Consider the following 27,953-nt stretch of genomic DNA (forward strand, 5'->3'; position numbering starts at 1 on the left):
GCCGAATTTGAAAAAAAAAAAAAAATCAAAATAAATAATAATAATATAATAATAATAATTCGGGGGGGTGTTGTTCGGAAAATGTCGAAAACCACAAAACCTACGTCTGAGATATGTATGAAGCTGAAACGGGAAGACGAGTTGAGAAAAGGCACGTTGCTATTACCGCACTCCCCACTACCGGGTGTCGAAGACATCTCCCACTTCAGAAACGTGTCCGGACTCATAAAGCCGTCCTTGCTCTACATTTGTACCGTTGTACATCAAAAAAAGAAAAAAAAAACTTGCTTTTTTAGGAGGTCGCAAGTCGCATCTGATCTTGATGCTAGCTGCTGTGTTCGCCACTGCGCAACACACGACAGCAGCCAGCGCTCAGTTCAGTCATACCGATTTTCCGCACAGGTGGCGCGCGTGTAAAATTTTCGCCGCGCCCTCTGGTTAGCGCACGGAGCCTATAGTGGAGGGGATGCGGGCATTCCGCAACGCCTGCCCCGCTGTTTTACTGTTTACCATTTCATTTTCTGACAACCCTACACTCTTAAAAATGAACTTCACCACATAGCACGTTCCTAGCCAACCACCATCCCGAATGACAACGTTCTCGCCCCTGATTTGTTGAAAACGGGAGGAGGAGCCTATTTTGTGCCGTGCATAATGGCACAAAATAGGCTCCTCCTCCCGTCTTCAACAAATATAGGGCGAGAACGTTGTCATTCGGGGTGATGGTTGGCTAGGAGCGTGCTATGTGGTGAAGTTCATTTTTAAGAGTGTACGGCTACTGCGCTCCATCATCCTGACACGTCCTAAAGGTTAGTACCTGAAGCGATTCTTTTTGCTTTTCGGTATGACTAACTACCCTTGCATGTGCTATTCGACGCAGTCTCAATACGCTGCTACGCATTCAGTGAGAGTCTGTACAATAAAAACAAATAAACGAGACGTTCAGGAGACCGCGGTGTTGGTGGATGAGGCTCAGGATGTGTGAGGAAGAAGAGGTTTCTAGCTGAGTGTTCAGGGTACATTGGTCATAGAAGGTATGCTTGCAATGCGCCCAGTTAGAGAAACAATGAAAGCGCAGCAAGCGCGGTCACAAACACAATTACAAGGTAAGTCTGGGACTCAAGTACGGCAAGGACTTGGCGCAACAGCGCACCGATGTTGACGCAATGCATAATGTTGTGCCAGGAGCAGTAGACTGAAGGCTGCGGCGTTCGTGGCAAAGCTCAATGTGCAGCTAGGTCACGTTAGGATACGACAGGTGGGGTTTCTGTATGAAGCCCATCTGGTACGGGGTCGGGAAGGCTAAGAGGCGCCTCTGCATAAGTCGGCGAATTTAATCATGATGGTCCTCACCGAGATCATTCACCGTTACATCACTCAGAATAATGTGACGTTGAGTGATGGGCAATGACGTGATGTGATGTTGAGTTTGATGTGGAGTTATGGACAACGATGTGATGTCATGGCGAGTTTGATGTGATATGATGCTGCGTTTGATCTTGAGTGATGGAAGTGACGTGATGGGATGTTGCGTTTGATGTGGTGTGGTGGAAATGGCGTGATGTGATACTGAGTTTGATGTTGAACGATGGGGAAGATGGATGTTCTGCTTGACTTTAGTGATGGGCAATGATGTAACTGATGATGAGTTATGGGTTATGATGTGATGTTAAACGTCAAATGAATCATGTTGGTGATATGCGGCTGGCACCATGGCACATGGGGGTGTCGCCAGCTTTAAAGGATTCTGCGCCCGCCTTTTCCGAATTTTGATGTCGCCTCTACTACAATCCCAGTGAAATCGAATTGACATAAGTTGTTCATGATGTCACCTTGGCATGATGACTAAAGAAAGCTTACTCCCTTTAATGACTCTGTTATCAGGCTTCTCGAATAATGCAGTAGCTTCTGTTACGACAATCACAGTGACGTAAGTTGTTCATAATACATCTTTGGATGATTACACAGATGATTAAAGGTGTTCTGCCGGTTTCAAAGCGCTCTGCTGCCGCCATTTTTCGAATTTTATGGTCTCCTTTGCTACAGTCCCAGTGGAATGGCGTGACATAAGTCGATCATAATATGACCGGCACCGTGATTAAAATGATTTTGTCCGTTTTAAAGTTATCTGCTGCCCCATTTTCGAGTTATGCAGTAGGCTCTGTCACAGTCCCAGTGGAATGGCATGACGTACACGTTGACAACATAATTATAGGGGTTTTTTTTTCTCTCGGGCTGCACCCTTTCGCGAAATTTCAAGTCGCGTCTGTTGCAATCGCAGTTGAACGGCGCGCCATAAGTCGTTCATAATATGACTTTGGCACTACGAATAAAGGACAACGGAAGCGAAATTTGTCTATTGCAACAAAGGGCCGGAAGAAGGTGCGCATCTTACGTACTATTATGGTGCCCCAGTATTTTGTGAGCGCCGCTTACGGGCGGGCAGATTTTGGACGATTACGAGCCCACTGGACCGCCCGCCCGACACGATCGCCCGTGGAGCCCGTTGTCGCAAAGCATTGCGGGAGAATTTGAGGAGCGCGTGACATCAGATGTCCCTCGAGCTGCATGGGCGGCTACTACGCGAACGTGATAAAAACGGCGAATTCCGAACAACGCCTGAATATGCTATGAACGCCTAATGTACTTCGTTGACAAAACGGGACTAATGAGCATCTCCGGATTTGTTTAAAACAATTCGTCAACAAAATGAGCCGCCCACTACTTGTCTCCAAGTAGGCCTAGACGTATCCGCGGCGAGAACAAGTTTCCCGTCTTTTGGAAACAACTTAAATATGACAGTCATCGAAAAAGTCAGGCATTGGCGGTACTTGAACTACGCATCCCTCGACTACCAGTCGCGACTGCCGGGACGCCGGGTCTCGACTACCAGTCGAGAGCCGATGACTAATTCGACAACGGGAACAACGGCAGGCTAGTAGAGCGTGTTGGTTCTGAAACATATTCTGGCCGAACACGAGGCGAGTCAGACAACAATCTGAGCAGCAAGATTTCCACACTTGGAGAGAATGAGGTGACCTTCCTTCGGAAGCATTTGGGTGGGCAGCCTTGGTAGGGTTGTCTTTGTAATAAATGTCAATTAATATCTGACACTATGTTTGTGCTCTTTGTTCGTGTGCCGTTCGTCCAAGAAAGACTCTGTCCCCGCATTCCCCAAAAGGAAGTCGGCAACACGTTGCAGCGCCGTCAGGAAACACTTCACTAGCATGCACAAGTTTTTCTTGTCGGTAAAATCACCCTCCGATCGCAATGCAGCCGCGAAATGAACGTCAGGAATTCCTACAGGAGGAACAATATGCGTCACTTCCGTCGTCTGCTACGGCAGCGCGGTGACGCTCACCAGGGGTTCAGAGCGCTCTGCGGCAGAATTTTATATCGCGATTATGGCGGCATTTCAACGAATATACGTGAATATTAGTCGAATTCCGCATTATTTTAGTGTACATGCAGCAATATGACTCCAGCCTCAAAACCACAACCTCAAAAACTGTCCGTTTTTGCTGCTTGTCCCCTTATAACTATTTTTCGCGCTCAAGGAAATGCCGCTTACACATCCACAGCTCACCCGACCACTCCTCTGTTCATAAAGAAATACGGAATAACAGTCGTGAAACAGTCTACTTTTCGGCTACAAAGAGCGGTGCCCGGTTGGCTACTTTTTGGCTAAGTGAGCTAAAAAATTGGCCATATGGGGCTTTTTCTACCTGGCAGCCTTGCTGATAGGCTTTGTTCTTCTGTCCTGTGTTGATATTGTGTATATTTGTCCATCGTTTTTGTGGGATGTATCTGCTTCTTTAATGGAATAACAAAAAAAAAGCTTTCCTGTCACATATGTACAACCGTGCTACAGATACGCCGCGTGCATTCCATACTGTCCATGCGTTAGTGAAGTAAAGGTTAATGTGTATTTTCCAGGTGGCCCCATATCCCGAGGAAAAACTGGCATTGAGGGTCTGACGCAGGAGAGCAAAGTAGTGTTGTGTTTTGTCTCAGGTGAGCCGACAACGTAAATCCATTCATGCGACACAATGCCATTTCAAAGGGCAGGAGGACAATATAGTAAATACCGCTCGTTGAACATAAAATCTAAGCAACCTCGGCTAGCTCAGAGTAGCATTCCCTTTATTCTGAAGAACAGATTGAAATAAAAAAAAAAGACACGAAAGAAAAGAAAACCTTGATGAAGTCGGTCATTTTTAAACACACTTGCACCATGGATTCGACATGCACTACCAAGCAATGCCTTCAAACATCTTAAGGCTGTGTACAACGAGCACTTGTGACTGTGTTTGTATGATACATTCATCGAGTTTCCCGAGGAGTTTTCTTTTGCATGCATAAGAACTTCATGACAGCGTGAAGATTACCCTTGAAAAATTTCACGCTTATGGTAGATACGTTTATCTTGATAACCCGAGGAAAGGTTCCCGTTATGGGCTATCTATCTACGGGTATAGAGATCGTACAGGTATGCGAATTCCACACTGGGGTTGCTGCTGGCGTGTTGGAATCGAGAGTTATCATGCGCTTTGGTGAGAAACAGACGTTCCAACTTTGTCGTCAGAGTCAAGTAATGCGGATGCTCCTTGCTGTACTAATACACCTCGTTGCACGACCTACTCTATACTAGAGACCTGGACAGCTGGCGATCCCCTATGGGGGAGACGGGTCACGTGTTAGTTACGTCAGTGACCGCTGCAAGCGCCACATAGCATTATTGGGGAGAGGGAATCACTCTCTGTCACCCTTGCCACCGTCTTTAGTCTGCTACATAGGGATAGACAGGCTGTTGCTAAGCACGCGCTATTCTCTATCTTGTACTGCTTCGTCGTTGTCAACACAGGCTACCATACATCGCCGCGGTTTCGACAAGTCACGTGGTAACAAATAGTGCGAGCTAGCGCCAAACCCCGTAGCCAAGCGGCGATTGCAAGAACTACTACCCCGGTGCTGGGAGCATTGCGGATGTCCAGGTCTTTAGTATAGCAGTAGGTCGTGCCTCGCTGAGAGTCCCTATCGACTTTTGTCGACTTGCGGATAATCAGATAGTGGCATGCATTAGATGTCGTTGTGTGAAGATAGTGCTGCGGATGAGGACGGTAGTGTAAGTTCGCCTCAGAATGGGAACTCAAGCAGAAGCTTCAAGAGTTACGCTTATCTCAACCAATGTTGAGCTTCGTGTTGCGCTTGACGTAAGCACCATACATTTAACTTCACTTTCTGCACAGCGCTGTCGCTAGAAAGGTCGAGCTGCATTCTCAACTTGTCGCTTAACATTGGTCGTGATCATGCAAGGCTGCCCAGCGCTAAACTTGATCTTTTTCGGTTATCCACCAATTTCGGGCGAAAAAAATGAGCAGGGAACTCAGCTGGTGATCAGCTGGATCCAACTGCTACTAAACTGGTGGCAACTAGAAAGTGAACTGGTACAGTTTCAAAGCTGGGTTGGTGGCAACTGGGCTCAATGTGATTCAACTTCAAGCTGGACTGGTGGCAACTGGGCACTGTGTAGTGCAGCTAGGGACAAAAGTATACGGAATACCGGGTGTTGCATTTCTCCATTAGAGCGACACCCTAGCAACAAAGAGGAGCGGACAGAGATTGTGAGAGATGGGCGGAGTAGCCGTTCAGGTGTTTCTCATTTGACCGCTTCCTGATGGACGTGGGGAAGCTCCGATGAGGAAATACGCCAGTGACGTGTTCCGTAAACTTTTGTCCCAAGCTAGACTAATTCATGCTGGACAAATGGCAACATGAAAGCGAACTGGCGCTAGGTCGAGCTGGGCTCCAGGCAACTGAACAACTACATGGCACCAGAGTGGAGCTGGACTGACCGCAACTGGAGACAGGAATGGCATCACATCAAGCTGGACTAGTTCACACGCCTGGGGGAAGTTTCGGTTTCGGTACCGGGGCAAGATTGCAATAATATCTACAAAGATTACAAAACGGATTTAGTGGAACGGTCAGGAAGTCACTTTATAGCGTAGAAAATTCATATTTCAATTGTTTGTAAGGTTCGTTAGTGTTAACGAAAGCTAATGTTAGAATTGTTATAGTTACACTTGCAAGTTCTTGCTCCCTCGATGAGTCATGCGTTGGAAACTCATAACCAGTCCTAGTTGGACCGGTTGCAACTAGGACGTGGTAAACTGTGTTATTGAAAAGGGACCAGTTGACCCAACTGGTTTCTACAGTCTCACATGGACCGGTTGCAAGTGGTGCAACTGGGACTGGGTGAACCGTGCTATTGGACAGAGTCTTTACATTGACTCTGTACTACCACTTCCAAATAATGCCAACGAATGATGTTTAATATGCCTTTCGCTTCACCCGAAAATTTCCCGGTGACATGTCGTAGATCATAAAGCGCACGATTCCTCCCCGAATTCTCGTGTTCAAGTAGCACCCGATTTTTCCCTCCCCAATTTGAGATACACGAAAACGAAAAACGCTGCAACCATTACCTATGTTAAGTTCAATGTGTGTTTTTCAGGTCCTGGCGACACAAGAACATACACGGGATTTAATGCTGATTATGAGAACTACTACAAGATATACAGTGAGTGGAACTTGTGACGGTTTCTTGTCATTAGGAAAAAAATGAGGAAAAAGAAGACAAGATATTGCAATACTGGTCGTTAAGCATGTCGTTCGACCACCGTTAATGTGGTCTTAAGTCACGCTTCACTGAGTCTGGAGAGCAGACAAAAGATAAACACACCATCCTTGTAGACATAACATCTCTGATTTGCTAGTCATACAAAATAAACGTTATTTTTGAAGAGGTACTGCGAGAAATTGCGAAAACATAGAGAGCTAACTCTTGTAATTATGTGCTCGAGCAGACTGTTGCAACCTGTGGGGGAGTATTATACCTGTCGCGAAGTCAGGTAACGGCAGTAAGAATTCGGTCACGGCAGTAAGAAGATGAACTGGTATCCCTCAAGAAGGTGGCGGAACTGTTTGACAGTCGCGTACCCTGTCAGTAGCTCTCGTCCGAAAGTGGTGTACCATGCTTCGGAGGGCTTGAGGGGTTTAGGGAAGAAACATGGCATGAGTAACTGATCGTGTGGGCCCAGCTGGTGCAGAGCAGCCCCAGCGGCTTGTGAAGAAACATCCACGAAGCGTGCTAGTGGCGCGTTCGGCATGGGATGGGCCAAGAGTGAGGCGGAGGCGATGTCGTGCTTTATCTTCTGGAAAGCCTGTTAAGCGACTGGCGATGGTTTTCGACAGAGCGCCAGGACTAGCAAGCAAATGACATAGCGGTTTGATGGTGTGCACGCGGTTCGGTATGAACCCGCGGTATAGAAAATCACTAAGCACAGAAATTCGCGAAGGTTCCGCCGTGTGGTACGGTGGAGAAAGCCGTCAATGGCCTCCTCTTTCATGCGGAGGGGGGTGATACCAGTGCACTCAATGCGCGGGCCGAGAAAGGTGAGGGAAGGAACACTGAGTTTTCACTTAGCAGCATTGATGACTACGCCATGCTGCTGTAGACAGTGGAACAACTGGCGAAGTTGTACGGCCTGTTCCTCGGCCTGTTCCTCGGGAGTGGAACTGGCCACGAGAATGTCGTCGTGGGTAGGCGAAACAATAGGGCAGACCGCGAAGGACACCCAGAGTGGATCGCCGGAAGGGTGTGAGCGGCGTTGCGGAGGCCGAATGGCATTCAAACAGGCATCCCAGGAACACTCTTCCCCACAAACGCTCTCATATTCGACACATATTCAGCTAGGCCGACAAACTTCACGAGTGTCCGGCGTGCTGAATGCCCAAAGCGAACCCGCTATGTGCCACATTTCCCTTCACGGCATACGTAGTGAGCGAGCCCTGTAATTAACTCGTTTCTTCATGCAGCATATCCCGCCTGGATGTTCACCGTGCAAGGTTCCAACAATAATCCCCTATTCATTGTCAACAAAGGTGCGTAGCATTCATGAAATATTCATTGCACAAAATAAGAGAAGAAATGACAGCGGAAGTTTTCTATGACGGGTCAGGGTAGTTATGACCAATTTCGTCCGGGATATGCTCTTATTTGTAATATATGCTTTACGGATGCCAATCATAAAATAAAGAACATGGGTGAAGAGCCGTTCAAGATTTTTTTGAGTTCAATGCATTTTGGGTTTTCTGTTTTGTGTTAGCTCCATGCAAAAATAATAATATGCAGTTTTAAGGCGGCTTTAAGATGCCAGTGGAGGCGCTCTATGATGTCGTTAGTTTGAGGGTGGTAGGTCGCGATACTTATGTGGTTGACTCCGAGTAAGTGGTAGAGGCTGCGGAAGAGGTTAGAGTTGAACTGACGTCCCCTGTTAGCGGTGACGCTAGAGGGAACCCTGATGCGGTGTTATCCAACAAGTCAAGAAACCGTAGGCCACGGTTAGCGCAGACATGTCTGGAATGGGAATGACCTCTGGCCAATGGGTGAAGCGGTTTATACAAGAGAGGAGGCGGCGGTTGCCTTTGGCTGGATGGAGTGGGCCTACTTGTTCAGTATGAACGCGGTCGAAGCGTGCGTCAAGTATAGAGCTAGACAAAAGTTTACGGAACACGTTTCGGCGCATCCCTCTATCACATGACACACTAGCAGGGAATAGGAACGTGCGGACTTGTAAACCGGTGACTGGATTACCTAGGCACTTGTCTGTAAGCCCGTATAGTCCCATTTGTTGCTGGCGTTTCACTCTGACGAAGGAGTGCGCTGGTGCGTGTGCCGTAAACTTTTGTCCAGCACTGCATCATGGACCGTCCAGGTGGGGAAATAGTATGGCAGTGAAACCTGAACCTCTGGCAGGATAGGCAGGACCGAACGCATGAGGCTACGTCACGATTTATGGAAAGCCAGATATGACGCTCCTGGAGTACGTTTTGGGAGGCTTGAATGTCAGGGTGCGCAGGACGGTGAAAGCATGAAAGACAGGACGGCGGAATACAGGTGGTATGGTACGCAGGGTCGTGGGGAGCCAGTAGAGGTGTTATACCAGAGTGAGGCCCGTGCAGCAGAAACTGGGAGCTGCTCGAAATGAAGACGCAAAGCGGGGAGCGCCTTGAAGTCGATGGTAGCGGGCTGCCGAATATTGGAGACGGGGGCGGCCATTACACGCAATAGGACGTCCTCTGCGGTATGGCGGTCCGCAATGTGTCTGATATCGCCTGTGAATTCCATGATATAATCCAAGTGGCGAGCTTCGCTGGGCGAATGTTTATCCGAGATGGTACGCGAGGAATATACATCAGAGGCTTGTGGTCCGTGCATAGCGCAAAATCGCTGCCCTTGAGAAAGTGCTGGTATTGGCGCACGGCCGAGTGGGTTACGAGTAGGTCCCGGCCGAAAGTGCTGTTGCTGGTCTCAGCCGCTGTCCGTATGCGAGAGAAGAAGCCGAGCAGTTCCCAGGCACTGTCTTCATGTGGCAAGGTGGCACCCACGGGCTGGATGGGCCTCGAAAGGCGTCGTGATGGCAGTCTTCGGGATGTCAGGTTGGTTGGCCGGGATCTGGTGGTATGCGTGGAAGGCACGCGTGCCGAGGCGATTGTGGGATGACACCGAGACTGATTCTAGCGGTGTGCAAAAGTTGTAATGCCGTGAAAGATATGCAAAAAAACAAGAAGCCGAAGCCATGCCTGTGAATCTGCAACAGAGTGCAGAGTATATCTGCTGAATTTATTCACTAAAAACACGTTTCTCTGCGTGTATATCACGTATTGTGTACATTCTTTTTTTACAAAATGTTATTCTGCTATAAGGTTGTTCCAGCATTTGAAATATGCAGTGCGCGCTTCACTAATCAAAATTTAGGTCGCGTTGAATGTTATAATTTTTGTGCTCTCCAAACATTAAGATTCATTATGAAATCGGAAGTGTGCGTACATCACTAACTAGACATGGTGCTTGACAGTGATGGATAATGGAGCGAAACAGCCAAATCAATGCTGGCAATAGTACAGAATACAACATGAGAGTTGCACTGTATTAAGTTCTTCAGTTGTCTGTGCGTGCTTATTTGTCTCTTTTGCTCACTATGAATAACTTCTACATATATAATATGTTCCATTTCATTTTGTTATTTTGTGCAGAAAGTGAGCCGTGCGAGATGGTTCAGGACTGCTTCTCGCTTGCAAGTGGATCCTTCACTGCTCGTATGGTGGATACGAAAGGCACCGCGACGATGTCTTTTCAACGCCTGCTGAGACTTCAGGGCGGCCTTAAGGGCTGTTTCTGCTGTTGCCTCGGGCAGGTAAGCAGCTCGCATATGGAGTTTTGCTGCAGGCGGACTTCAATGCATGGAATCGCGCAAGCATTCATAACATGGTAGTAACTACACACTGCGTAGAATTCAAACGGCATCAGAAGACACAAGGAAGGGTGGAGACGAATGACGTGCAGATATAAACGCTACAAATAACTTAGCGACGCTTGCATTGATGTACATAGAGGTATGACCTTCTACATGACTTGTGGCACAAATGGATGACAACGCTTGGACCTCCGCAGTCATCAAGATCAGGGATTTTACCATCTCCCACGCCAGCCCCCTTACACCAGCACCACATCCTAAAGACCGCACAACACGCGTATACAATATATTTCATATTGGCAAAAAGCTACGAAAAGCAATCCACACAGACACAATTCCAGCTCTCGTTCGTGGTCTGTGAGCAATACAGCAGCTATCCTTTGCAGCGAGGTGGTGTTCAAAGGGCTCGCCGTTGTCGGACTCACAGAGGTGGGCAACGTCCCGACTGAAGCCCTGGGGGAATGTGCGTCCGGGCCGACTTCTAAGGGAACTGTGCCGACATATGCCTGAAAGCCTCCGAGGAGAACGGTCACAGCCGAATCTGTCGAATTCCAATTCGCCGAATGCTGATAAGAGGATTATCCTGGCGGGGGGGAGGGGGAGGTCACTACTTTTCGGCGGAATGGGAAGGGATGCAGCAGCTCTTCGGCGAGATGGGAAAGCCTGGAGTTGACCTGAATAACAAGGGAACAGCGGGGTCAGTAGCACTTACGGGAACATACGGAGTCCGCCAATGACTCAAGTTTATTCGGGAGGACACATTTATTGTTATACCACAGGAAGGCTCACTTCTTGTCAGGATGGCAGAGAGGCAGTTTGAGTTTCTGCAGACGGAACGACGTGGCCGACATTTACTTTTTGAAAGATATATCTATCAAATTTCAAAGAAGGTGGACGTGGTGTCATATTATAAATGCGCGAAAGGATGCCGTGCCACTGTCATGTTATCTGAAGGCATGTACAGAAGCCACCGTGGAGAGCACGACCGCCCCCCGGACACGGCAAAGGCCATATCAAGTCGTCATATTGCCAGCCTGAAAGACACCGTACTCCGCCATTCCATGAAGCCCATCCTTCAAGTGTACAGGTAAGAGTGCCTTCTGTTGTACGCCATTTATTTCCGGTCAGAATGCCAGCAGTTAATTTTGGTGTTAAATTAAGGTGTTTTTTCCTTCAGATACGAGGCAGATTCATCCGTCACAAACACCGAGACAGCCTGAACGATGCCATCCTTCAGTGCGGTCAGGTCTGCGGTACTGTATCGTACCCGTAACAAATGCATCCCCGCTTTACAACCTTGGAGGAGCGAGATAAACCTCCGGGGACGCTGGCGAAGAACTTTAGATGCCGACAACTTTCTCATGATTGACGATGGGGCAGACGAAAAACTTCTGGTGAGAATTCGCAGTACATTACAAATGTAGTGAATGCACTAACACCGTTATTTTATTACTTGCCATTTGAGATATTTTCAACGAAAGCAAACTTGGAGAAGCTCTGCCGCGCTCTTTATTGATGGAACATTTAAGGTCACGCCGCAGTTTTTCGCACAACTGTACACACTGCACGCTGAGTACCTTGGCGGAATCTTCCCAGTTGTTTATGCGCTTCTGCCAGACAAGTCTCTGCAGACTTATAGAATACTTTTGTAAGGTGCAACGCCTGTGTTTGGTATCATCCAACATGCAGAACGAAGACGCGAGGCAGTGGATAAGGAGGTGCGCGGCACTCTCGTTTGTTCCCCTCCAGTTAGTCGACGACGTCTTGCTCTGGGTGCAGGAACATGCCCCGACGTTGCCGCAGGTGCATGCGTTTCATGATTACGTTGTCGACACGTGGGTAGATGAAGCCGCCATGTTTTCGAGGTAATGCAGTTGCCTACAGAAAAGATAATGCACAGCTGAGCTAGCGCTGACGGTCAATTCTTGTTTCTACTTTTCACAGCCATTTGGAACCACTTCGAAAATGACGGCAGAAGAACTATCAACGATGTCGAAGGTTGGCATTACAGGTTGAACAGCACCTGTCATCTTCGTCATGGCAACATATACCGGCTTGTGGACCTCCTCCAAAGGGATCAACAAACGAATGAGCGGCAACAGCTTTTACTCGAATCTGGCCACGTAGTCCCGCCACCAAGAAGGAAGTATCGCGTCTTGAACCAGAGGCGGGAAACCCTGAAAGCGCAGCTTACAGTCAGCCAGCGCACAGTTCATCAATATATTGATGCCATCATCTACCTTTTGCACTTGGAATAAATCGCGCACATGGAAAACTAGTCTTGTTTCATGTAACAGCCTCTGGGAAACAATATTTCACTTAACCCGGGGTCCCACTATGGTTGATAGTGTCAAGGTGCTCAGTTCTCACTTATTACCGAACGTCACTCATGTCACCGTCAAGAGCGAAGACGGAACTAGAGGGCGAACTTCCTAAGCAAACGGTTCTCTATTCGGCCAACTAAGACTGGACCTTTTGGGTCATTCGGCCAGTTGGGAGTCCATACTTCCAGGTCAGGGGATTACCGGCGTCACCCAGTTTTCGGCGAGTTGGGATTCGGCAGATTGGGAAGTCACGGAGGAGAATCCAGGAAAAACCCCAGACAGCACAGCCGGCACCGCGATTCGAACCCGGGTACCTCCCAGTCTCGACGTGACATGGCCAGCACGCTAACCACTGATCCATTCTCACCACGGCCGAAGTTAGGTAAAGGGCGAGCAACGCAACGGCGTTACCGCGCTTGTAATGTCCGCTCGCACAGCACCACCAATTGACTGACTTTCTTTTCTTCTGCCGGGTGTACACTCAGTCGCACGCGCGACCTTCAATAAACCATTTTAAAAAGATGCGCGCGCCATCAAACGCGTGGCGCAAGGCAGCATGGGAACTTTGAGGGACACTGCTCCGTCGTCTGCTTCGGATATGGTTTATATCGGCTAACGCTGATGCTGCGCACACCGGGAATGTTGTTGTTGTTCTTCTGCCTCCGCCTCTGGCCGTATCGTAATGCTTGGAGGGGCTCGAAGTTCCCATGAGCCCTCGCGTACCACAGGTGGCGCTTGCTTTTCTAAAATGGTCTATTAAAATAGAGATGCTTGTCCCATCCTACAGTTGGCAATACAAGAGACGATTATGTTAGGTGTCATTCCAAATTTCACTTTGCGACGGATAATGAGCGAAACGGTTAAAAACAACAACAATAACAACAACAAGACATTAGGTCACTCAGCCAAAGAGCTTCGGCAACGACGAGGCGTTCCCTTTGAAAAAGAAAAACAACGACAACTTTAGAACAGGGCGATGGCAAAGAAAAGAAAAGAAAGAAAAAAGAGACATTGTACATTTGTGTTCTGGCGAGCTTTTATACGTACGACAGCCCTATTCGCCTGTGAGTCGAAATGAAGGTTGAGATGCTCAATTCGACTGCGTAGACAAACACCATCGAAATGAGTAATTGATTGACATATTAAGTCATCATGGAGGTAACGTCTGTGTTTCTTACTGGTTTGGTTCGAGAAATTGAGTTGATTCATAGAAAGTCAAATTTGTGCAGTGCCCCACATCGTTCCGCCGTTTCTCTCTCTCTTGCAAAACATGATCCCTACAGCATACCATCACAGAGCTGATTCGGATAATCCGCGAAACAACCTCGACACGACCTCCTGGGGATATTCGGTTATCCCTTCGTAAATATCTCAAGGAAGTTCCACTGACGTCCATTTCTGGATATGGACACTGGGATCTCTTTCGGACATCTGTAGGAAATTGCGTTTTTTTTTGTTTTGTTTTTTTCTGGGGAATCATACTTACAATTTTTTTTTTCGGTACTCGTTTGTAATGGACGGAACGGTAACTCCAGCAGTTGATGGATATAAATGCTTAGGAGTTACGCTCACTTCTCATCCGCGGTTAACCGCAGGATCCTTCCGATCTCAGTTCTGTCCCAATGCGTAGGCTTGGATTTTTTGAAGGCATTGAAATACGCTCCACCAGACCTGAATCTTTCAGCTTATAATCCGTACACAAGGTGCAATTTCGAATATGCTAGAACCACCTGAGATCCGGCCAGTACAGAAGATATTAATACGTTACAAAATAGTGGAAATGGCAATTAGATTTATTTTTAATAAGTAAGATCCGAATTTTTAGGCGCTATCAGATAGCGCTGTTCGTCGGATAGGCCAACCAACCTTCAGAACCGTATTGTTTTATCTTCCGATGAAGGAATGTTGATACATAAAAAGGGCGCGCCCCCTTTTGTCAGCTTATTGGGAGACAGAGCGATATCATACGCGACGATGATTGGCATACTGCGTGCTATGCGGTGAAGAGCGCCCCCTGTTAGTGCCTACAGATCCGGGCCTTATTAAGAAGAATGGTAGACATGATTCTCCTTCGGCGCTAAAGAAACGTAATAAAATATCAACTCTCAAGCCATGTAGAACTATAACGACATTGAAATTTATGTGTCACCTGATACGGAGTGGCACGTACCCTACTCAACAAAGACGGATTGCCTACACCACAGCAGACTAGAATGGAAACAATTTTGAAACGTAGAATAATGGAACAATTTACGTGGCACTGCTGTTGCAATGGACGGCGTCGATCAATTTGAAAAAGTTATAACTAACATTTACTGTGACTAATATTTATCTCGTTCTTCAATGCCTGACAGCATACCCAGGGTGCGTCACATAAAAGTGACCAGAATTTAATTAAGCTCGCGATCAGCAGTTTCTTTCGGAAAAGACTTTGAATACACCTATTTCCGACGTGGGCGTACTCGAAAGTGGTCGTCTATCAGCAGTTAGTGCAGTCGTTAATTATCTTTCATAATGAATCTTCATAATTAGTGAAATTAGGATGACCGCGCAATTACCGAGTTACAGAGCACAGTTCTCGAATGTCTCATATGAAACTGCAGCTCTTTTTTGTGCCCTGGTAAAAGATACGCGTAAATGTACTATTTTCGAGCGTATACGAAAGTTCTGCGGCCGCTCTTTCCCGACGCTTTCTCTCTCTCTGTTATTCTTTCTGAACTGACATTAGGCTGTTCCTCAAAGCATGCACTTTCAATGCGTGGTCGCCACCCCTGCACTAGCAATGCTTTCGTGCGTCCTGGACAGGAGGAGGGGAGGAGGAGTGTCGTTGGGAGGAACCCGAGAGGTCTGCCTGCCTGATTAGGCGGCATGTTTCTCGGGAAGGGAAAGGTGGTGGAGAGGAGGAGAGGAAAGGGTGAAGTGGAAGACCGAGCGGAATCTGCTCGGGGGGAGGATAGCTGCGTCCATGGGCCGACTTCAGGGGAACTGTGCCGGCATACGCCTATTACACATCTGAGGGAAACCCAGGAAAAACCCCAGACGGCACAGCCGGCCCGCGGATTCGAACCGCGGACCTCCCAGTCTCCAAGCGCACGCGTTACCGCTGCGCCACCGGAGCTGGTGCGTCCTGGACACTTGTCGTTCACACGCGAATTTATCGTGCACCCTGGATGAGGGCACCTCTTCCCCTTCTCGCATATCACCTCTGCTGTGCGCGTGCGCACGTCAAAAGGGAGTGAGCTCTGTGTAAAAGGGAACCAAACAGTACAGAGATCCCCGGAGAGACGATACCTTGTTCCGTACCATGCGAACATAGCACGTGCGAAGGACAGAAGAAAGTATAGACATGAGACGAATCCAAATTTTTTCAAATCCGAATGCAAGGAAGGTTGTACGAACCCACGAATTTTACGAATCTCGTATCTTTCGAGTCATTTCTCTAAAAAGAGTTTAAAGGGAGACTCCGTACCAAAAACGTGTTGAGGTAACAGTGCGACATCAATCCGTACCGTATGACACTTTAGTGAATACAATTTCCCGTCCCGAAGTGGCCCGAATGATTAGTGATTAGGCGCTCCTCCTGCGGAAAAGCAGTCCAGAAACACTGTGCTTCACCTCACCGGTATTCCTCGTGTACGGCTTTCTGTATAGGCTTTGCTTTTACCGCTGGTGAATATTTTAGAACGAAATCGAGGAAGCAGACGAATTGGTCATCCATGCGACACGAAGAAGTTACAAAGCGCGAGCCCGAAAAACAGCCGGTGGCCCACCCGAGACTACCGGTGACGTCACGAAAAGCAAATTAAATGTTTCAGTTTCAGGAGCAAAAAATATACCCATATAGTTATTTTCATAAAACTAAGCAACAATCAAAAGCAAGACCAGGTTACTTAAAAAAAAAAAAAAAAAAGAACAGGTTGTAACGTAACAGTTCCTGTCTGAACTCTCTTAGTTCAGAGCAATGTAAATAAAGAAACAAGAAAATACCCGTCGGCCAATGAGGCTTTCGGCGGACTCCGGAGGCGCCAATTTCAAAAAGAAACGAACAAACGTGATTGGTGGATTGGAAAGATTCGATTCTCCATTTTGGGCACTGGGACTCGGATTCGCGAATCTCGAAGCCCTGCCACTCTAAAAACTGAACTTCACCGCATAGCACGCTGTGCGCCAACCATTGCCACAAATGATAGCGTTATCGCTTCTGGTTCGAGGAGACAGGGAGGCGTACCTGTCTTTTACGTGTTTTTGTGTCAATTATCATGTATCCCAATTGCCAGAAAAAGGCGTACGCCCCTCTCTCTCCTCGAATCAGAAGCGATAACCCTATCATTCGTGGCAATGGTTGGCGCACAGCGTGCTATGCGGTGAAGTTCAGTTTTTAGAGTGTGCCTAGGATTCGAGGATATGTGGATTCACGGATTCGGATGGCACATCGTTAGAAGAAAGTGACACATTTCCTTTTCTCGTTTCCTTAACCCTTTACACATTTCCGGATATTACAGACAGCATGCCCTATAGGTTCTGAAACATCCGTCCCCGTAGATGCTGTGCCGATGCGGATAGGGAACTCCTGATATCCAAAACAAAAGTATGCAGGTCAGTGGAAGCGGGTAATGTAGACCAGATAGCGACTTTTCCGGCATTGCGGTAATCACGGTGACTCCTGCGTCACCCTCCGTGATGCGGTTCAAGATCAGTTGCGGTCCGCTACTGGACTTGTGTGTGAGGCACGTGCACTGTTAAAATGGAACTTCGCCACATAGCAGGTTCCTAGCCAACCACCATTCCGAATGACATCATTCTGCGTCATGATTCGTTCAAAACAGGGGGAGGAGCCTATCTGTGACACGCATAATGTGTCTCAGATAGGCGCCCCCTCCCATTTTCAGCAAATGACGACACAGAATGATATCATTCGGAACGATGGTTGGCTAGGAGCGTGCTATGTGGTGAAGTTCTGTTTTAACAGTGTGCGTCTGTGACTACTGCACTCTTAGAAATGAACTTCACCACATAGCACGCTCCTAGCCAACCATAATCCCGAATGACAACGTTCTCGCCCCTGATTTGCTGAAAACGGGAGGAGGAGCCTATTTTGTGTCCATTATGCACGGCACAAAATAGGCTCCTCCTCCCGTTTTCAACAAATCTAAGGCGAGAACGTTGTCATTGGGGGTGATGGTGGCTAGGAGCGTGCTATGTGGTGAAGTTCATTTTTAAGAGTGTGCGCAAGAAAGAAGTACTGGTCTTTTAGCTGGACGTAGAAGGCTTCTATAACAATCGGAAAGTAAAGATAAAAACTAAAGAATAACAGAAAGATATCAGCTTCTACACGCTCGTGGGCCTCCCTGTCGTCGACTTCCTGCGATTCCTTCAACCTTGTCAGCACTCGACGGCTACAGGAACGGACGGAAAAATCTGGAGGCGCGGATTGGGAAACTGCACCTTTCCTACTACGTTCGTCTGGGATGAACCTATATACACTCTAAAAACAGAACGTCACCAATTGCCACAAAAAGGCGTACGACCCCCTCGCTCTTCGAATCAGAAGCGATAACCCTATCACTCTTGGCAATGGTTGGAGCAGAGCGTGCTATGCGGTGAAGCACTGTTTTTAGAGTGTACCAACTTCCTCACGCCGCGTGTGAATATGTAAACGGAATCCCCAAACCTTTGAGAAATGATCCACAAATTACTGTGGCGCTAAACTAGATATTTATTTCGCACGAGCCAAAAAATGACAGGCTACATATTTTCATCAACTTGCACCACCCTATACGTAAGTTGAGGACATAAAATTAATGCCGTAGTGGCGTACTTTTTTATTGCAATTTTTTGACATGGTTACTCTGGGATACCCTATGCAATGTCATGCAGACGACTTCTTTAGCCATTGTCTTAGGATAAATTTGAATAGAGTAGGCAGCGTCTTGATGTGAAGTTCGCTCTCTAGTAATACGTTTTTGTACGTTATTCTTTTAAGTTTTGAGACAGTACTCTACTTACGACTTGAGAACTGCCGTGTGCAGAGCACCTTGTTTAATGCACTTGTGGTCATTGGAAACCCTATTCTTCTTACCTTGTTTTTACCGTAATGCTATTCATAACCTCGAACTGTGCAAAGCATTCATTGGATCGGATTGGATGTGAAAGAAAAATATGGAAAGGTTAGTCTTGACAGAGTCAGGACGGGCTACTCATAAACCCTACACTGTTAAAACAGAACTTCACCACATAGCACGCTACTAGCCAACCATCATACCGAATGATATCATTTTGTATCATGATTTGTTCAAAACAGGGGGGAGGCGCCTATCTGGGACAAGATAATCTGTCCCAGATAGGCGCCTCCCCCGTGTTTTGAACAAATCATGACACAAAATGATATCATTCGGTATGATGGTTGGTTAGTAGCGTGCTATGTGGTGAAGTTCTGTTTTAACAGTGTATGTATCCATCTTATTTGCTACCTTATACATTTCTGAATTATTGTTCAGTTTTAATTATCATGCTTTGTCCATTTCAGGAAATGACGATTGGAATTCCGGATGGAAGACAAATAGCCTCAATTTCTGAGAATTGGACCATATTCAATACCTCCCTCACAATCTATGATGCCAAGGGTAGAAGTGTGTTAAGGGTTATTGGCCCCGCCCTCCCATCGTATTACTGGGGCTTGATGTCCCCGGCGGTGTTCAAGGTAAAGTTACCGTAGTGATAGCAATGCGTGATAGAAAGCTAGGTAAGAATAGTTTTCATCAGGTGCCCATCAACGACCCAAAGGTCTGGGTAATGGTGCCCTAAAGATTAATACCAGGAACCTACACATCATATGCAGTAGACCAAGCAGCACACGTTAAAGCAAGTCTTGATAAAAACGTAACAGCTAAAGGGGAGACTCCGAAAGCTATGCATTAAAAAATTGATTTGATCGCATTAATAATAATTTGAAAAATTCGCGAATATGATTTTCGAACAGCTGAGAAATTGTCTTATTTCCTCCACGTCTCGGGTCTTCAAGTCGTCAGTATGAACCAGCAAGTCTGCGCCCTTTCACTATTTTCGAGCTTATTCAAGCACGTAAGCTGATGAGTTATACCGAATAAAAGAGGAGCTAGAAACACAAACAAGAACATACAGGACGACACTTGCTCCTATGTCCTTGTATGTTCTTGTCCGTGTTTCTAGCTCCTCTTTTATTCAGTTATGTACCAACAGGCCCACTCTGCCATTTTGGAGATGAGTGATACTTGCATATACTTACATATACTACTTGTATAGGCTTGAATATCTACTGTATAATGCTGGTACATCCGGTCCACATAAGAGATGACATCTAAGTGAACGAGATGGAGCATCGAGATTAATTCTACGTAGTACATCAGGGGAGTACTGTGTGTACCAGCTTGTACAAGACGACGCAATTTTTAAAAGCTCTACAGTTGAGACAAGGTTTGCAAGTCAACTTTCTCCGTGGGACGCCAGGAGACATATAGTAGGGACGAGAGCTGGAGCGCTTGTACCGAACGTAGTTACAGCGATTATGAAGATATGACAAAACCAAGCGCACAGTTCAAATGCCACTCCATAGCATGGTAATTGTAAGCAAACCATAGTTAACTGTATCAAATGTTTTGATAAGACAAAATACACAGAATCAATTTGCTTTCGATGCTTAGTTAGTTAATATAAGGAACAAGATTTCTTTTAACGAAGCTGCTTGGTAGAAATACATGTTGTGCAGTGCTCAGAAATGAACGGTAAATGTTTCAAGATATATTTTTTTCAAAGCTTTTGGAGAAAGACGACAACAACGAAATGGCCTGCAGTTGCTATTTCAGCTCTCGAATCGCCTTTGTATATAGGAACCGTAACAGGTGATTTCCACACACATTGGGAAAACAGAAGATGAAGGGATCTGTTAAATAGCACTGTTAATATGCGAGCGAAAAAGGTCCTTAACAATGAGGGAAGGAATCATATCAACCTCTGCCGAATTCAGCAATAGCACAGATCGCATCGTCTCATCAATATGAATTTGTGATGTGTGAGACAGGAGGGTGAGCCAAGTGCACATATACATTACAAGTCAGTAACAGGCTTGAGCACGGAAGAGATGTCGTCAGGAAACCTGCTAGCTACCTGAGACTGTGTAGTAACAGGACACTCATCTCGTATGAAACATGTTGTGGGTAAATATATCTGAGACATCAGTTGAAGTTTCAGAGATGAGGCTAACTTGTTCCAAACAGAAAAAAGACACAAGAACGATAATGTGCCTTAAAACATACTACTGAATAGCCGTTCCCGTGAACGGTATAGCGATACAACGTACCAGGCTCTTTGTTTTTCTTCCTACGCCAACAACAACTTTATTTTGAAATGTCGAATTGGAACTTTCGTCTCGCGCGCATGCGCAGGTTATGAAGATCCTTGACAGAATGGCGTAGATGCAGGCTAGCTGGTGGATAAATTCCATGATAGGCAAGCCTGAGCGATGGGCAAGACACGTAAACAAACACAAACACGAAGGCTCAAAGCCTTCGTGTTTGTGTTTGTTTACGTGTCTTGCCCATCGCTCAGGCTTGCCTATCATGGAATTATGAAGATCCCGTCATTCGAAAGATTTCTGCGAGCTCCACCTAGCGAGCGGCGGTATGACGTTCAGGGATGCATCATGTGTACGTTCACGCTGAACCGTTGCCGTACCTTTGATATAGCGCGAAGCAGGATTCAACCGGGATATTCACAACTGGTACCAGTACGGCCAAGACGTCCGGCTCAAGCATGGACATTTGTGGTTCCTTCGTGGATGTATGGAAGGAAACCAGTGAACGGATTAGTGAAGGCATGATGACCGGGACTGAACAGAAGCCCTCGAGTCCTGCCACAGAGGGGGTAGAAGGTCAACCGGTTGTGAGAGGACGTGCTCCAGAACATCGACAGAAGGGTAGGCCCCGCAGTAACCGATACCCTCCAAGGCACCTTCAGGGCTATGTTTTGCGTTACCGGGAAGTTTAGAAGGACTGATGGATTTACGTATTGATTGTAATACGCTGCGGTACTCTAACTTGTGTACTAAGTAATCATGCTAATAACTCTTGCTTTAATAACTCCAACTCTTACATCTGCTGGTTTTGAGTCGTTGTCGTCGGTTCTTGTCCCGTCCTGTTTTCGTCCCCGCGTTGCTGCTCAGACTCAAGGAGATGTTTCCGTTCAGTCGTACACACCTGCTTGTTTGCCTCCTCTTTTTATGTTCAATCCAATAACTCTGTCAAGGGGGAAGAGATGTTATGTCCTAGCTTATCTGTTGTTATCTCGCTGTTGTCGTATTTTACGTATCTCTAGCGCTGTTTAGCTCTTATGTCGCTAGCGCGTTGACCAGCTTCTCAAAGAGAGGTACATGAACTAAAGGCTGTACCTGTTTGGTAATTGTCTCGTCCCTCTGTGCTGTAAAGATAGAGCACGTTCGTATTTTCTTACTTTCTGCTGTGTCCCCGTTAGAAAGACAACCGTCCCTACTTGAATGTCTTCTCCCGCTCCTCCCTTTGCTTTTTTTTTTCCTCTGGGATTTTTCATGGTGCCTGGGAGTTGGCAGACTTCCCTAGGACCAGCAGTTTAAAACCGTTTTTCAGTCCGCGAAAAACGACAAAACAAAAAATACGCAGCTTCCTCTATTTATCGCGTTTGTCGTGTTCTTCGTACATTCATTCGTGTACCAGCCCAAATTGTGAGAACCCAACATGCACACCATTACAAAATTTGTGCAGTTCTGAAATGTGAGAGTGGCACCTTGCTTGCTATAAGCGCATGTCGTCCAAATTGTTTTCACATTTCCAATAATGTCCTGTGACAAAGTGCCAGAGTTCCAACACGCCTGGTGATTCTAAGCACAAATGTCGAAGCTATGATAACTCTGAGCACTCTGTCGTAGTGTAGTGATGCCAGAACAGCAAGTATAGCTATAATTCCTTATGCATTAATTTTTCATTATTGCATCTGAGTACTTCACGTACTGACGCCTGCATTACCGTACTTATGACTCCTAACCCCGAAGTATTGTCAAGATGGACTCTTCTTGGGGCTTATCAAATACGCAAGTAATGCTTTACTCCCATTACAGGTGAAAACAGTGGCAGGCACTGTCGTGGGCCAGATAACGGTCTCACGGGTTATCAACGTCTCCTTTCCCGTTAACCTTGATGTCCACATCAAAGGGTGTCTTATCGGGTGCGCAATTCTGGTTGTGAGTGTTTAATTCTGTTTCCATTCGACACAATGCGTTCTTCTCAGCGACTCATTTAAAATAATGGAAGATATTGGTTTTTCTATACTGGTTTTAAATCTGCCCGCACTTGATAGCATAGTTCACTCTTGACAGTAATTTGGATGACTAATAAAGCAAAAATGTGCATCTTGGCAACGGCAGAGTGTCCAGAATTAAGGTCCAGCCTCACTGTAAACTGAAGGGCACCCTTATGGGTGTAGGTGGCTTGTCCTATAACTCATACCACTTTTTACACCGTGTGGTGTGAAACACCCTTTTTGAAGGATGTAATCTCTGCAAAACGCCATCTGAAGGGGTGATTTTCATTGAAAATGACCTTTTTTGCACCCTTTTAGGAGGTTGCAAGATTGTTAAACACCTTCCTAAGAGGGTGTATAAAGGGTACAAAAGACGGCATTTGCAAGGAAAGGCTCCCTTTTAGGAGGTTGCAAGATTGTTAAACACCTTCCTAAAAGGGTGTATAAAGGGTACAAAAGACGGCATTTGCAAGGAAAGGCACCCTTTCAGAGGGTCTTTTACACAGAATACACCCTCTAAAAAGTGTGTTCCAAACCATACGGTGTAAAAAGTGGTGTGAGTTATAGGACAAGCCATTTACACCCATAAGGGTGTTTTTCAGTTTATCTTGTTCTTTACGATGACTGTGAAGGCGGAATGGTGATCACTACAGAAATGTTGTACTACGACGGAAGAAAAATGGGACGGGCTCAGTTGTTTCCAAGCCGTGGATTTTAGTGAAGTAAGTACAAGTCTGTAATCACGTATATACAGTCAATTAATCATTCACCAATTATTATAGGGTAAGCGATCGCTCCCGTTTTCAGCAAATCAGGGGCGCGAACGTTGTCATTCGGGATGATGGTTGGCTAGGAGCGTGCTATGTGGTGAAGTTCATTTCTAAGAGTGTAGGAGCGTGCTATGCGGTGAAGTTCATTTTTAAGAGTGTAGCACAGTGTTTGTTTTCACCCCTAGCTGTCTGTCGTCGTTTGCAGTGCTCTTAAAAATAAACTTCACCGCATAGCGTGCTCCTAGCCAACCATTATCTCGAGTGATACCGTTATCAGCCCTGATTTGTTGAAAACGGGAGGCGTACGCCTTTTCTGTGACACTTATGCTTCCAGATTATGGTTGCATTCCAGATTGTGGTCGGCTAGGACCATGCTACGCGTGAAGTTCGTTCTTAAGAGTTTACTTCGATGCTACACTCTAAAAACAGAACATCGCCGCATAGCATGCTGTGCGCCAACCATTGCGAACTACGGTAGGGTTATCGCTTCTGATTCGAAGAGAGAAAGGGCGCACGCCTTTTTGTAGCAATTATCATATATCCGAATTGCCACAAAAAGGCGTTTCGCCCCCGTCTCTGTTAGAAACAGAAACGATAACCATATCATTCGAGGCAATGCTTGGCGCACAGCGTGCTATGCGGTGAGGTTCTGTTTCTTAGAGTGTAGTAGAGCGTCGTCCGTGCCTTGCCTCTCTTCATTCGCGTCCTCATCATTTTAATTGCAACATGGCCCCATGTAGGCCTTGATATTCGGAAACGAATAAATGCTCTTAGATATAATGGTAGCTTTCACAAAAACCGGATAATGGTCCAAATGGTGACTTAAAAGGGAAGCGTACTTGCTTTCTAAGACAACACAGATACTACACATTGAAAGTGACCGTCGAAATCAAGCTATTACAAGTTAAGTGCATAGTAAACCAAGTGAAACACAAAATGATCGACAGAATGTAAATACACACACACACATGTACGGGGTGTCCGGTGATAAAGTGCAATTAAATTACTAAAAATAGGTTTAACTACAGAAAATTATCCAACTGCTTGGAATACACACACACACATATACCTTTGCCGCAGATTCAGGCCGTTTGCATTCGTGCCACACATTAATTAAGCTAATTTTGCTAATTGAACTCGAAAATTAGCCAAGCAAAGGTAACGTTTTTCTTGCTGAATTCGGAAGTCAATGTCCATAGCAGACTTTTCCAACCGAAATCCCAGGTCTTTTCAGAAAACTTGTACAAAAATTTGACAGTCGCAAAACCGTCCCCGTGCGAGGTGCGCTTGCTGACATTTACGTTTGCAGAACTTTTCATGCCATCTAAATACCGTCCCTCCTATGCGAACAAGGACATAATAGCGGGTTTTATACACCGTACGTTTTCGCCCTTGCGTACGTAAGGGATAGCGTGAATTGTACTGCGCACGCCCATAACAGAAACAGGGCTTCGCGCAGTGCGCAGAACCACCAACGCTATCTGTTACGTACGCTATCGCCTTTGCGTACGACGTGCTAAAACTGCTTTCCGCCCTTATCAACGTGCATACCGTCAGTCCCCAGTCACTGATAACGTCGGTTACCGCGGTAATGCCCTCGATCGGGTGTGGCTATTTCCACTTTGTCTCGATAAAAGGCAGGGCTAGCATTAACGCATGTTGCAAATTTCATGGAACACGCCTTGCCAACTGACGGTTTTGCGGCTGCCAAATTTTTGTAGAAATCTTCAGAAAAAACCTGTGATTTCAGTTGGAATAGTGTGCTATGGCCATTGGCTACGGAATTCACCAAGAAAAACGTTACCTCTGCTTGGCTAATTTTCGAGTTAAATTAGCAAAATTAGCTTAATTAATGTGTGACGCGATTGCAAACGGCCTGAATATGTTGCAAGAGTATGTGTGTGTGTATTCCAAGTAGTTTCATAATTTTCTGAAGCTAAACCTATTTTTAGAAATGTAATGACACTTTCTCACCGGACACCCTGTATGTATCTTTTCTTAGTTGTGGAAGGAAAAACACCCGGACAACAGATTTTAGGGAAGTTAGAAACACTAGTTTATTTAATGGGCAGAGATTAAAAGTTAAATGAAAAAAAAGGGGTCCACGTTGCGATAGTGGGCATCGTCTTCGTTCTGTCAGGATGTTTTGTCCTGACGAAGACAGTGCCACTGTCGAGACGTCGACCCCCCCCCCCCTTTTTTTTCATTTAACTTTTAATTTCTGCCCATTAAATAAACTAGTGTTTCTAACTTCCCTAACATCGGTTGTCCTCGTCTCTTTCCTTCCAGAACTGTAAAACTTCGTGGCCGCTTGATTTTTTTTTTTTGTACTTCCCCCGACTTATATCCTTTCTTATATGCAGGCGTTTATGTTTGACACCAGAGGCTGTGCCCTTAATTGCATGCAATGGATGAAACTTTGCAACAGGAGCAACACGGATCGTCGACCTCTGTACCGGTAGATTACCGGTAGATTCCCATCCAGAGCTGGTCCGGGGTGAAAACAGCCCGTTCACTGCCTGTGATCACATATGGCTCTCAGGTGCAAACAATATAGTGAGTGCAACGTGATCGTCGCTGCGGGAACTCCTTCTGCGTCAAGTGCACAAATTACACCATACTGCTACGTAATGTCTCACATCGGTAATGTCACAAAATACAAGGTGAATAAACGGAACCCTGACAACTGGTTCTTTGCTCGTCCACATTTCAAGCCCGCCAACAGTGAATTACTTTTTTTTTTCGTTTCCACATGGGTACTTGAGTAGTTGACATAAATGTACCAGACAAAAGTACTTCAAGAGTGAAAAGTATGCAACTTGAAACTTACGGGAAGCAAATTAAGGGTAAATAAGGTCAGCACTTTCTCCTTAGATGCTTGATTTCGTGAAGAACAGGTACGACGACGTGCATTAAGTAATACCTGACTACTTGTTATTTTGAGTCTGTAATACCGATAATGTATGCAATCGACTAGCGCACAAAGTAACTACTACTTCTTACAAATTACAAAAATACCCTCTTAACAGGCTCGGTCCCACAGCGATGGAAGCTGGCTAAGGTCATCCCTGTACATTAGATGATGCTTGTAGTTACAGGCCACTGTTACTATTCCCGATGTGTGCTAAAATGTGTAGCATATTATCAATAAACACCTCTTGACTTTTCCTGAGGACAACAGCGTTTTTATCCCCGCTAAACATGGATTTAGACAGGGGGTGTCAATAATTGACGCAGCTGATCGAAATTATTCAAGAGTCCCCCTTTCTGGCATGTTAAATTCTCCTCACTAAACTGATATTATTTCTCTCGAACTGTCTCGAGCGTTTCATAGGGGTGCGCACAAAATAAAAAAAAACGAAAAAAAAAACGGACATTAAAACTGTAGGTGAACTAAGGGACGATCCACTTACTCTTAAATGGTTAGCAGATTTCCGGAATAGGAAGCAGTTTGTTCAGATCGATAATTCGCTATCTTCTTGCAAAGATGTTTCTATCTAGGGTCCCTCAGGGATAGGTTTTTGGACCGCCTCTGTTTTTGGTTTTTATTAATGATATTACGAAGAAGATCCCGGTACATTGTCGCTTTTTTTGGAGGGGGGGGGGGGGGCGTGAGGATGATTATATTGCTTAGAGTACTGTTCGCACTGTTGATTATCAGAATTTGCTAAATGTATGTTTAAAGAAGGTAGCGAGTTTGTATGATACGTGGCAAGTGAGGCTAAATTCCCAGCAGAGTGTGGCTGTGAAGTTACAGTGAAAAAAAGGACGCGCCTCCATTCGACTGTATCATTAACAATGATGTCACAGTGGACAATTTTACCTCTGAATGACCTCTCATGGAATCAGCATCCGGGCAGCATCGTCAGTTGGGCATGGATTGTATAGATTAATGCGATATGGATTTAAAGCAATTTGGGATTTTAAAACGGAACCTTGAAAACGTTACTGCGGACATAAGACTAACCGCTTATAAGACGTATCATGCAAGGCAAACATGAGTAACTGTAACCGGAACTAGTTACTCTTTGTAGTGGCTAGTTACTTCTCTACAAAATAACTCTAGCAACAAACTTTTTTGCAGTGACTAGTTAGTTTTCTACAAAAGGAGCTTGTGCCTGCAGCTAGTCACATTTTGTTGTGACTATGGTTACTTTTCTACAGAAGTAGCTTGTAACGGGAACCAGTCACATTTTGTAGTGAGTATGGTTGTGTTTTCACAAAAGTAACTT

At 45.9% G+C, this 27,953-nt stretch overlaps 1 protein-coding gene across 2 annotated transcripts; it reads left to right on the top strand.

The window, feature by feature from the left end:
- The first annotated feature begins 1,001 nt into the window (after nt 1-1,001).
- Nucleotides 1,002-26,416, top strand: LOC135365830 (phospholipid scramblase 1-like). Of its 2 annotated transcripts, XM_064598531.1 has the most exons (9): nt 1,002-1,106; nt 3,937-4,014; nt 6,518-6,583; nt 7,882-7,947; nt 10,102-10,262; nt 19,173-19,346; nt 22,770-22,892; nt 23,605-23,673; nt 26,085-26,416. In XM_064598531.1, the coding sequence occupies exons 1-9, from the start codon at nt 1,037-1,039 to the stop codon at nt 26,181-26,183; spliced, it is 906 nt and encodes a 301-aa protein (XP_064454601.1). In that variant the 5' UTR covers nt 1,002-1,036; the 3' UTR covers nt 26,184-26,416. The 2 variants fall into 2 exon arrangements, with proteins under 2 accessions (XP_064454601.1, XP_064454602.1); XM_064598532.1 differs by lacking the exon at nt 23,605-23,673.
- Nucleotides 26,417-27,953: the final 1,537 nt, after the last annotated feature.

Source organism: Ornithodoros turicata, chromosome 8 (genome assembly GCF_037126465.1).
Source record: "Ornithodoros turicata isolate Travis chromosome 8, ASM3712646v1, whole genome shotgun sequence".
NCBI lineage: Eukaryota > Metazoa > Arthropoda > Arachnida > Ixodida > Argasidae > Ornithodoros > Ornithodoros turicata.

Excerpts from the sequence above, each read along its gene's own strand:
- LOC135365830 (XM_064598531.1), top strand. The coding sequence starts at position 1,037 with ATGCTTGCAATGCGCCCAGTTAGAGAAACAATGAAAGCGCAGCAAGCG. Across the intron at positions 10,263-19,172 it reads TCTGCTGTTGCCTCGGGCAG|GAAATGACGATTGGAATTCC; the intron begins GTAAGCAGCTCG and ends TGTCCATTTCAG. Across the intron at positions 19,347-22,769 it reads TGTCCCCGGCGGTGTTCAAG|GTGAAAACAGTGGCAGGCAC; the intron begins GTAAAGTTACCG and ends CTCCCATTACAG.